Below are 12468 nucleotides of genomic sequence, written 5' to 3'. Positions count from 1 at the left end.
GAGGACTTTGGACTTTCCACAGGGCAGGGAACCCTGACTGCTCTTCAGACTCGAGAGGGAGGGGGAGAGGAGTGGGAGGAGGGTGGGAAGAGTGGGAGGCTGGGAGGAGGTAGAAATTTTTTTTCTCAATAAAAAAAAATAAAAAATAAAAAAGAGTTGGAATGGTAGTCTTTGGTGTATCGTTTACTTCGTGAGTCTGGCATTCTTTTTCCTTTTGCACAGCTTTAACTAAGTAGACGTATTTCTTCCCAGGTTTCCTCAGCCTCGTTAGTCAGGAGGATGGAACCCAAAATTGGTTGCCTTTTCAAATGAATGAAGTCACCTTTTAAAACTCTCTCCACTTTTCTTATTAATTCCCAGCCTGCAAAACCCTTAATGTTTATGAATTATATTAATTTATTAGATCAGCGTATAGCTTTGTATATTAATTTGTAACATGTATTGTACTCAAAAAACACAACCCTATAGCTTAATGTTGCCAAACACTGGAATACATACATAGAAGGATGATTAATTAAACCATGGTACACATACATACAATAAATATGGAGTCATGAAAAAAGGATAAAGAAGACATTATGAGGTAAAATTGAGTGACATAGCACCCACACAAACACATACATCACACACCTACACACCTACCCATATATATGTATATGTGTGTGCATATAGTAAATTTAAAATGTAACATATGAAATATATTAACCGTTCTAATACTCTTCAACTTTGAATAAAATTCCCAACCAACACATCTAAAGTTTAAGATATTTTAAGTCCAAAATACATGTTAGACCGCAGGTGCAGCTTAGTGGTAGTATACTTGACTAGCATGCACAAGTCCTTAGGTTTGGCCACTAGGAGTACTACCAAAAAAGAAAGAAAAGGGAAAAAAAAGGAAAGGAAAGACACAAGTAACCCCCTGCATGTCATGTCTAAGAGGATATTGTAGACTGTCAAGTTTTCCCCATTTGTGATCATGGGACTGATTAGGAATTGTAGCTACATGCTGCTACTCACTCTCACAAGGGAATATCTTATTACTAAGTGTCATTAATCTTGGAAAATATCAAAATACAAATTTTAAAGTTGTTTCTTGCCACACTGCTGGCACGGCCTGGATGCCGAGACTGGTGGTGGTGGGGTGCTGGAATTGAGACATGGAGGCTTCTTTTCAGGTGTTTTCTAAACAGCAACCTTTATTTTTCCCTGAGCTAAAGCCTTTTATACCTCTAATGCTTCTGTGGAAAACCACCGGCCAGAAAGAACACAAACATCCCTGTCAATTACAGACCACAAGGAAGTTCCACTGCGGTCACGGGGAGTGAGGGTAGCTAGATCACAACAGCTTCCTTCTGGATGCATATATAAAAAAATTATACATAGCTGGACATAGTGGTGCAGGAGGACCTCTGTGAGCTCGAGGCCAGTCTGGTCTATCCAGCAAGCTCCAGGACAGCCAAGTCTACATAGAGACCCTGTCTCAAAATCTAAACCCAAACAAAAACATTAGAAGTAGCATTCAAAACCTTTAAAAGAGAATCATAAGTTAAACAATTGTAAGCCAGGATATTACATAGACAGTATCCTCATGTAAGACAAAGGGAATCTTGGAGAAGTTTCATATTAAAGATAGAAAAACATAAAAAAGCAGGACAAAGTCATTAGATGCTCTTAAAGAAAACCATCAGCAAGTCTGCTTGAAATCTACCCATAAATCCAACAAAAATGCTTTTCAACAATTTGACAGTGACTAATAAATTAGTGTTTATGATATGCTAAATTTTTGACCTGTAATCTTGGCACCATTTAGATACATTTTATGCTTGTATATGACTTTAAAAAAACTATAAAAATCTCAGCATTCACACTTTCTTGAGCAACACAAGCATGTTCCTAGGTTAAATCTATATATGAGGTTTATTTATACAGCAAAACATCCTTAAACAGCTTTCTCCATAATCTAATTCTTAAATGCAACTTTAATCCATTACAATTAGCGATTTGATAGCATAACATCAATAATCCCACAAAACTCACTCTAAATAATGTGCATAGAACATCCTATTTAAATACAATTACATAAAAATCTTTTTACAGTCTGGAGAGATGGGTCCATAGCTAAGAGCACTTGCTGCTTTTACAAAGAACCTGAATTCAGGTCTCAGCATCTACTTGGTTCATAACCACCTGCCCCTCCAATTATAGGGCACCTGATATCCTCTGATGACCTTCTCAGGCGCCACATACATATCAAAATAATGTAGTATAGGGGACTGGAGAGATGGCTCAGCATTTAAGAGCATGGCTGCTCTTCCAGAGGTTCTGAGTTAACCTCCCAGCAACCACATGGTGGCTCACAACTATGAAAAGATGGGATCTGATGCCCTCTTCTGTCATGTAGGCATAGATGCCAATAAAGCACACATACCAAAGTAAATAAATTCAAAACAAATCCAAATTTAGCTATTCCAAAAATTATTCTTCGAAAGTTTTCCTTTCTCAGATCACATCTACACAAGGTTCTCCCTGCTATTCTCAAGGTTTACTGCCTGACATCATTTATTTCTGGCCAAGGAAAAAGATGTGTGTGAATTAAAAATGTTGAGGCAAAACTTCATAACATACGATACTACCATGTTTACTTATTAATAAACCAGGCAAATGAAAGCCCTTCTGTGTCTCACCTCTGCTGGCACTGTGACCTGAGCCTGTGAGATCACTTGTGTGTTCCACTTCCGCTGGCTCTGTGACCTGAGCCAGTGAGATCTCTTCTGTGTCCCACCTCTGCTAGCACTGTGACCTAAGTATGTGGTATCACGTGACTAACTACTGTCTCTCAGGTCCAGACCCAAACTTCACAGTCTCTACTTTAGGCTGCAAGGAAGGACTGAAAAGGCCAAATATAGTTTGACTTTTCCAACTCGGCCAGCAGGGGGCACCAAGGGACATAGAAAGGCTGGAGGAAGACAAGGGTTTGCAGGCTTTCTCCTGGTTGCTTCAAGCTTCTTTCCAGTTTAGTTCTGCCCTGCGGTGATTCTTTTTTCTTCTTTCCCACTCGCTTTCCCCGTCAGATTCCATTTCGCTGGATTTCACCTCAGAGTTTCAGACTAGGGGTGTCCACAGCTGGGACACCAGCAACTGCTGACACTCCCTTCTCAGAGGTCTGAGTGCAGCTCCAGGGCCCCTTCTTTGTCTTCGATTCTCTAATTCACCAGAGCAGTGGAGTCCACCCTCTCCTCTGGGTTTGGACCACAGCCCCATGAACCCTTGAGTAGCTGAGGTGGCTCAGCTCTCTCCCTGTGGCACCGTCACTGGGACAGCTAACTGCTGCTCATGGCTCCTAGCTTGGAGTCATCTCGCTGCTGGTCCTGGCCTTTTCTGGCCTCCATTGCTAGTCCCTAACACGGAACTCTCTCAGTCAAAGACCAGACAGGCTTCTGAGTTTCAAACTAGACCCTTACTGATTTGAAAGAGTCTCAAGAAAAGCTTTTGTACTTAGGCTAGATCCAGACTCTCAATGTGGAGGACAGTTCTGTCACCTAGTGTCATTATTCAGGGTTTAGATACGAACCAAAGATTTGGAGGCCAGGAAGGCTGGGCCTTAACAATCAGCTTTGAATTCCACCACCACTTACCCGATAACACAGCAGCTTTAAGAGCAGCATTACAACTGTCCCTTCTTAAGATGTCCAAAACCATACGAAAGGGTAAAAGTGTCAGGGATTCTTTGAGCCCATCTTAATGGAAAGCTACGTCCTCCTGGTCAACAGAATGGAATCTAAGTTCTTCTCCTGACCTGGGGTGACCCTGGAGACAAATCCCTCAAACAGCACAGACACTTCTACTGCCCCTGAAGAGTTCATCCAACTTGGCCTGTCAGTCACCTGAGGAGACCAGCCCTGGAGAAAGTGGAATGGCCCAAAGACAAACTAAGGAGATGGGAGGAGTGATTATCCTTTTAGTGAGACCATACACCTGCCCATCCCAGACGCCCGCCCCCCTCGTTTAGTTGCTTGAATATCTTTACTGCTAAGCCTGCCCATCTTCCTGAGTTCTAACTCAAAAAGGCACAACTTTTCATCCCCATTCCTTTTCTTTCTTTGATACCTGTCCAAATCCTAAGTTCGCTTGCCTGGGCACCTGGATGTCCTCATTCTTCCTCTAAAGACAGCACCATCACTTCCTCTCTCCACCACCGAACCTACCTGCTGTCACTGACCCTAACTCAAGAAGCCTGACTGTCTCTTTTCCATCTCTCTCTCTTGTCAGCTGCTGAGGGCACAGCTCGCTAACTCTGATAATTTTCACTCAAAATCTAACAAAATGATATTCAAGTTTCCTCCTGTGTCCTTTTCAATGAAACTAAACACACAAAGGGACCCCCGATTTCTCAGTACCATCGTCATCTTTAACCTTTCAACGTGAGGTTTGCTGATATATGGGTAATGGTGAGATACAGCCATCTGCAGTATTTTTTGGGAGCTGGTTTCAGGACCGCACGGACACCAAATTCTTCCTGTGCTTAAGTCCATTGTGTAGAATAGCACAGTAGTTTCATCTAACCTGTGTGCCTCTTTCTTATTATTTAAATTATTTATAGTTGTTGCTTGTAAAATGGAATCCCTCAGAGTAAGAGACAGCCTTTGGGTGGGGAAATGACAGTTTTATATACTATCGAGAAACTCAGAGCCAGACACACCCTGATCTCAACTCTCTCAATCATGAATGTTACGTCTTCAAAAATGTGAACAAAATAAACCTCACATATTTATAAAAATAACAAGTTTTGGACATGTTATGACAACATGAAATAGACCAAGATATGATTAGAGGACCAGATGACTTGTAAGGGGTTTAGTCATCAAGATGTCCTGAGTTCTCAGCCAGAGTCTTCAAACAGCTGGAACAGCGGATCTAGAGATCTTTTGTTAGTCAAGACCAACAGTCTGGTCACCAGCAACCTGAATCCTAAACCTCGTTCCTCACGGTTTGTGGAAAGATGGCTTCCAAATCCAAGAGCTATGTGCTGAACCCTGGTAAAGACAGCAACAACCTGAGCCTCCACATCGACTCTTTTCAATGCCCATGGGAACACCAATGTCATTGTGAGCAGCAGCAAGCACAGCAGAGCCTGGGGGAGTGAGGAACCTGCCTTTCCCTTCCAGCCTGGGAGCATCATGGTTGGGTGCTTCAGCTGTTATGACCTGACCATCAAGCTGCGAGGTGGACCTCACATTCCCCAACTACCTCAACACAGAGGCCATCAACAACATGGAAGCAGATGGTGACTTTGGGGTCAAGTGTGTGGCCTATGCGTGAAGCCTGTCAGCTGGCTCCCAGCCACCACTAGAGGCAGCTGCCTCTGCTCCCTAGGAGCCCCGCAAAGTCAGTCCTGCATTTTTGTGGCTGCTCTATGGGATTCTATAGGATGTGTAATTACAGTGCGAGCTAGAGTCTTAGCTCTGTCAAGTCCAGCAGGAGAATTAGGACATTGGTTGAGAGGTGGAGACACTGAGATTTTAGTGTGAAGATTGAGCTGTGTCTGGGTTTTTTTTTTTTTTTTGGCTTGTTTTTTCTTTTGCTTTTTATGCCCCTAGTATTTGTCTTAAAAGCTCCAGAATTCAAATCTCTTCATTAAAACAAATGAACAGAGTATTAATTTGATTTGTTTTTCGGATGGACAGGGATGGGCACTGCCTAGCAGTGATAGGCTGAAGTGGTAAGAATTGTGTACGGCGCATGCTCAGTGTATCCTACGATACCCGCAGAAGGCAGTCTTTCCTGGCTATTACATCACCTGCCAGCTGCATTGTGCCACTGGTGATTAGGTAGGTCAAGACTCGTCTCTCAATTACTTTCTAAAATGAATGTATTTGCTCTAAACTCTGGGTTTAGCTGGTGGGGATGAAGGAGACTGTCACCTTGTGACAAGATCAGAGCTGCCTCTTCTCGCTGACAGAGCATTCCTGGGAAGACCTCATAAACGGAGCTTGAGATTGATCAACAGAATCCTGAGAAGCCAGAGTGTTAACAGCTATGTTTATCTCAAGTAAGATATGCTAAAATTAAGGGACTATTTCTGAATGATAGTGTAATCAGTGCACAGGGTAGAAACCCCAGATGTCCTACAAATCCCATAGTTAGTGGTGCCACTTCCCTCCTCTGGCGTGTACTTAAGAGCTTTCAGGTCCAGGATCCATGCTCTCATCAGAATGGCCACTTTCTTCAGGCTGAAAGCAGATGTGATGGCAGCATCTCATTCTGCTCGTTTAGGCGTGAGCGGAAGGGAAGAGTGAGAGGAAGCCTTCGGCTCTGCTATTGTTTTCCCATAGAAATAGAAATGAAGAGAATTAAAGTGTAGTGCAGCCCAAGATAGGAAAGTTTTGCACAGTCACTCACACACAGACACACACAAACACAACCCCCCCACACACAAACACACGTGCGCAATTAAAGACAAAATACTTTCTAAAAGAAATCAAAATAACTTTTATTCACCTGCTTAAATTTTCTCCAAAAGGAAGATGGTAAGGGAGCGGCAAAGCCGTGGGATCTGGAGATGGCCGCCCAGCTCAGGAGTTTCTGTTTGCATCCATTAAGTCGCACTAGTCACACGAACGTACAGCTCTATGCAAGGTGTTGTATAATTAAGTCTTCTGGGTTTATAGCTGTTCCTCACTGGTTGTGTGAGTTAGCACAGGCATTTCTATGGAGTAGAAGAAGTTGGGTCATTAGCACAGTGTCTTGATGTGGCATTTGCCGTATATAAAGGGTATTTTAAATTTTAGTAATGTGAGATGTGACAAATTTTAAATAAGCATCTGGATGTGCAATGACTTATGTTTCTGTTTATGTAGTGCTAATTTTGAATACACGTATGCCCTGTGACATGCACAGGCATGATGTCGCAGGTCATGACCTATTTTTCTTTCCATCCCTTTCCATTTCCCTGCGCTGTTTATCAGTCCTGTCAACTCCTTGATTCCTGATGGTCTTCCTTTCTGTTCCTGGGATAGATAGTCTTCCCCGTGACTCCTCTCATTAATAAAGTCACACAAAACAAAATTCTAGGCTTCTAGTCTTGTCTGGAAGTTCTGAAGTCTTTTTATTGATAAAAATGTTTGTTAATCTTTACAATACTGCTGTGAGGTAGATAGGAGAGAAGCGATTTTTACCCTTATTCTGCAAAAAAACGCCAACAAAATGTAGAGGAAAAGGGGCTGGATGAGATACACAGTGTCTGAAGCAGGAGCCGTGTGCTTCCTTGTCCTGTTTGCCATCGCGTGTAACAAAACTACGCCCTTTGCATGTGTCATAGCCAGTGACTCTTGAAAGTCCAGCGCTTCATATTGCAAGTAGCTTCAGCTTGGCCAACCGAACTGGCTCTGCTGAGTGTGGCGAGAACTGTGCCCTGGCTTGACATTTGGTTCTTTTCATTTGGAGATCTTCCTGAGCCCAGAAGATTAGTCTGAAGGTGCTACTGTCCTTGATATCACTGTTTTCCCTCAGGGACTCTGAATAAAGAGCATCCATCCACAGCTGACTGCACAGAGCATCCAGGCAGAGCTTTCATTCCCTTCAGATACTGAAGGCACTCTGCAGATTCTACAATCATTCATTCTTTTGTGACATCGTCTAAGAAAGTAACAGCCAGGTAGGAGCCAATGTTGTAGGCACTTTAGCGGAGAGAATAGGAAAAGAAGACCATTATTATTATTATTACTATTTTGCTTTGGAGGCATTTGCTATGACTCCTAAAATTGTCCATGGCTCCAGTCTTGGTTAGACTTGACATTCTTTGGTTGTGCTGTCTCCTAGTGTCTCATTATTTCTGGCTTCTCTTTTCTTTACACTGCCATGTTGTGGTCCTATCGTTCTTTTATTTTTAAACTAAATAAGGCATAGAGTTATTTCAGGCCTGGATTTCCATCTGACTAGAATATATTCTCCATTAATGCCACTGATTTAATGCTCCACTGGCCTTCACATCAAAATGAGCGAGCCTTTCCTAGGTCAATCTGTTTTGGGTTGTTTGCTGTTGTTTTGGAAAGCCACTTAAAATTGGTGACTTGACTTTATTGCTTGATGGGAAGCAGAAGTTTGCCCAGATCCCTGGCAGTGTTGACAGAATCCTCAGCAATCACTGATCCTTGGGGCAAGGTGAGAAGACAGGAAGGACATGACTAAGTAGAAAAAACATAACCAAAGTAAAGAAGACATTGCAGTTTCCGGAGTCACGAAATATGGAAGACAGAACTGTGAGCAAACAAGATTATAAAATGCAAGAAGCATGCTGCAAGTGGCCACAAATTATGTGTTTTTCCAAAGCCACTCAGCCATCCTGGCAATTCTCTTCTTGTTTTTCAGATTCTCTGTCTTTATTGCCTGTAATTTGGCGTGCGCCGCAATCTTCTGGTGCTCATCCAACACGTTTCCCAGGAACCACAGCAACTAGAAGGGCAGAGACAACTGATCAGCGATACCAACCTTCTCACAAAAGGTTGTGGTACAAAAGAAAACAGAGTTCGCGGCAAAAAGCAAAATGACTTTGCAAAGAGACAATGGCGGTTGGGAAGGAGTAACGATGTAGACCTCCATCATGTGTCCCTGGGGAAGCTGTGACCAAGACAGTGTGATTAAGACCATAATACCCCAGGAGGATGAAATGTCAGCTGAATTGTCCATGAAGTAAGAACTTGGTTTTATTAATTTTTCTATTTCCGAAGTACATCATAGCTCTCAAAAAATAGTTACTGATTATGTATTGGACATTGCCCAAGGTTTGTGAACAGAGACACATTTGCTTTGGAATTTCAAAGGAACTTGGCAGCTTCCAGAGGTCAATACCAATGGACCTTATCTCTGCCTTCACAGATGTTATCCTTCATTTCTGCATGTTTCAGTAGATGGCATCATCTTTTATTTATCTGACTGAATAAACAATTCAGTAAAGTTTCAGAAAATTAATACGCAAACACCAGTACCGACTGGGCTGGAAAAATACCTCAGTTGGCCAATTGTGAGCATGGGAATCTGAATTTAATTCCCTCATGAAAAGGTGGAGCATGGTAGCGTTCTGGAGATGTGATTCAAGGGGCCAGGCTCTATGCCAAGCCAGCTGCCAAATTTGGCAGTGTTGTCCACGTGGATCCGGGTTTAGAGTCGTGAAGGATACACGTGCAAAGGGCTTATCCAGTCTTCCTCCATGGCTAAGGAAGGCCATGGAGGTCAGGCCTTCGATGCGTAGCTGGGCCAACCCTGCGTGTAGTCCCCGAGAAGACAAGAGACACTGAGAGGCCATTGTGTGAAGCTGTGGAACTGAGGCCTGGATTGTACTGGAAATTATAAGAGATGAGAGGTGCCAAGGGCCAAAGAGACCTTCAGACATGGAGTGAGCTAGGCCAAGGGTAAGAAGTGTGTCATAGGCAGCAAAGCTGAAAGGGCATAGAGCTACAGAATTTGGAGTCTGCCCTGCCAGGTTACTGTTTTTCTTTGATCCAGTATTTTCTTCACTATGTTCCAACTCCTTCCTTTTGTAATGAAACTACATATTCTGTGCCATTGTATGTCAGAATCACATAATTTGCCTCTTGGTTTTACAAAACATTACAACTAAGAGAATGCCTTGAGTCTCAGAAGACAATGGAGACTTTGGAAGTTAGGCTAAATGTACTTTATATTATGGCATGACCAGGAGCCTGTGGGAACCAGGAAGTGGAATGTGGTGATTTAAATGAGAATGGCCCTCATAGGCTCATAAATTTGAATGCTTTGTCTCCAGTTGATAGAACTGTTTGGAAAGGATTAGGTAGTGTGGTCTTGTTGGAGAACATGCATCACTAGGGGTGGGCTTTGAGATTTTAAAAGCCCATGCCATTTCCTGTTAGCTTTCTCTCTCTCTCTCTCTCTCTCTCTCTCTCTCTCTCTCTCTCTCTCTCTCTCTCTCCCTGTACTTGTAGACTGAGATGTAAGCTCTCAGCTACTGCTCAATGCCATGCCTGCTGCCTGCTGCCTGCTGCCATGCTTCCTGCCACGATAGTCATGGACTCCAATTCTCTGTAAGCAAGCCCCAATAATGTCTTCTGTAGGTTGCCTTAGCCATGATGTCTTATCATGGCAACAGAAAAGTAATTAAGACAGAAGTAACAAAGAGAGTAGCTCTAGAGAAACAGAATTATAAAGGCAAATTTTATTAAGTATCCAGAACAAACTTTAGAACTCACATCTACTACACATATAACTTTTTACAACCTGTGGAAAAAAAGGAAAATAATAATACTGGGTTGTTGCTTTTAGCATCTCTGGATAAACCGACAAGGGAAAGAATGAGTTTTATGATAAAAATTTGCCAACTTCTTGTATCTCAGGATACAGTGATAGAGGAAATAAATAACTCTGTGATCAAATTAACCAACTTATAGCATCCCTGGATATAGATAAACATAAATTCATTGCTACAATTGACTGGCTCCAGATGTACAGACCTGTCTGAAAGTTGCTAAGCATGCCCTGGAAGAGAATCTTCTCTCCAGCAGCCATAGAACTCAAGTGGCAGAAAAATCAAACTAAAACCCTCGTTATATAATTGGCCGAATCACAACAAAAATTCAGTCTGGGGAGGTATCAGTAATTAAAGTAAGGGCATTGGTTGGTAAGGAATAGGGTCCTATAGCCTGGGATGGAGATGTGTGAGTGAGATCTCCTGAGGCTGAGGACTCTGAACTTCAGATTCTGAAGGGTTTATGTCACCTTCATAGATGCTAAGGAAACAATCTCTCCACCCTTAGCAGAGGATGCATTTCCACTCCTTAGTTCTATAATGTTGACTTTGCCGCCTTTGCCCTAGGAAATTAATCCTTATTATATGCCCAACCAGGAGTAATCTTCCCTGATGGAGATGCCAGACAAGATGATTATTCTGATAATTCTCTCGGGGCCCTCAAATAGTGGCCTCTATACCTATAACCACTCACCCACAAGTGGATACAATCTGTAAAGCAAAGGATAACGAGCCTATAGTTCATGACCCCAGAGAAACTAAGTAATAAGGAGAACCCTAAGAGAAACATACATGGATTCCCCTGGGATGGGAAATAGACAAGATTTCCTGAGAACACTGGGAGCATGGTGTAGGGGGAAAGGGAAGGCAGAATGGGAGAAGAAGGGGAGAAGGGGGGGGGACAACTTGAGGGAACAGGATAGCTGAGATGGGGAAAGGCCAGAGAGGGAGAGCAAGGAAAGAGATACCTTGATTGAGGGAGCCATTGTAGAGCTATCAAGACACCTGGCATTCCACAGCCCGAGGAGTGTGACCGTGGGTTGACATTCACAGAACTCACTGGTCTCACCATGCTCCCTGTGATTCTGAAGCAGCTGATCTAATTGGGCAATGAGATAGGTTTTTGAAGACACAGTGACAGCACCGATTAGGTATCCTGGAGGGCTGGACCAAGATGCTCCAGATGCCAGCGTGTGCTTTTCAATATATGGCATGATTTCTCCCCTAGCTAATATGCACAGCACAGAAACCAAGGACTGGAAAGGGACTAGTTCATTCACTGTCACCTTACTGGTTCACTAGGGGCATTTTTCCTTCCTTAAATTCTGCTGACCTAGAAGGTTTGGTTCCAGATGGAAGAACACTGCTGCCTGGAGATACAATGAGCATTCCTTTGAACTGGAAACTTAGACTTCCCCACTTTGACCTTCTGATGCCCTTAAGCCAACAGGCAGAGAAAGAAATAACAGTGTTAGGAGTAATCAATCCAGACTACTAATTGGATTCTGCACAACGGAGGTGAGGAAGATTATGTCTGGAGTACAAGAGATCCTGTTGGGCAGTGGTTTTCAACCTTCCTAATGCTGCGACCCTTTAATATAGTTCCCCATGCTGTGATGTACGGGCTGGTTTTGTGTGTCTGCTTGGCACACGCTAAAGTCATCAGAGGAAGGAGTCTCAGCTGAGGAAATGCCTCCTTGAGATCCACCTGTAATGCTTTTTCTCATTTAGTGATCAATGGGGGAGGGCCAGCCATGGTAGGTGGTGCCATTGCTGGGCTCCTGGTCCCGGACGCTATAAGAAAGTAGGCTGAACAAGCCAAGAGGAGCAAGTCAGTAAGCAGCTGCCCTCCATGGCCTCTGCATCAGCTCCTACCTCCAGCATCCTGCCCTGTGTGAGTTCCGGTCCTGACTCCTTTCAGTGATGAACAGCAATGCTAAAGTGTAAGCTGAATAAACCCTTTTCTCCCCAACTTGCCTTGTAGTCATGGTGTTTCATTATAGGAACAGAAACCCTAACAAAAACATATGGTGATCCCCAACAATAAAATCATTTCATTGTTACTTTATAACTGTTTTTGGTACTCTTATAAGTTGTAATATAAATATCTAATATGAAGGATCTGACATGTGGCCCCAAAGGGGTCTCAACCCACACAATGAGAACTGCTACGTTAGGACATCTCTTGA

At 43.0% G+C, this 12468-nt stretch overlaps 1 protein-coding gene and 1 pseudogene across 1 annotated transcript in view; one reads left to right on the top strand and one right to left on the bottom strand.

The window, feature by feature from the left end:
* Positions 1-4838: 4838 nt before the first annotated feature.
* On the top strand, positions 4839-5319 carry LOC113457080 (annotated as a pseudogene).
* Positions 5320-6505: 1186 nt separating this feature from the next.
* The window catches only part of Lvrn (laeverin), a 54719-nt gene continuing 48756 nt past the window's right edge, over positions 6506-12468 (bottom strand). The window contains exon 20 of the mRNA XM_005356079.3: positions 6506-8451. Coding sequence (XP_005356136.1) covers positions 8311-8451 — 141 coding nt within the window. The 3' untranslated portion in view covers positions 6506-8310. The remainder of the gene's footprint in view (positions 8452-12468) is intronic.

The sequence above is a fragment of the Microtus ochrogaster genome, chromosome 18 (assembly GCF_000317375.1).
Source record: "Microtus ochrogaster isolate Prairie Vole_2 chromosome 18, MicOch1.0, whole genome shotgun sequence".
Taxonomy (NCBI): Eukaryota; Metazoa; Chordata; class Mammalia; order Rodentia; family Cricetidae; genus Microtus; species Microtus ochrogaster.
This window is presented reverse-complemented; position numbering and strand designations above follow the sequence as displayed.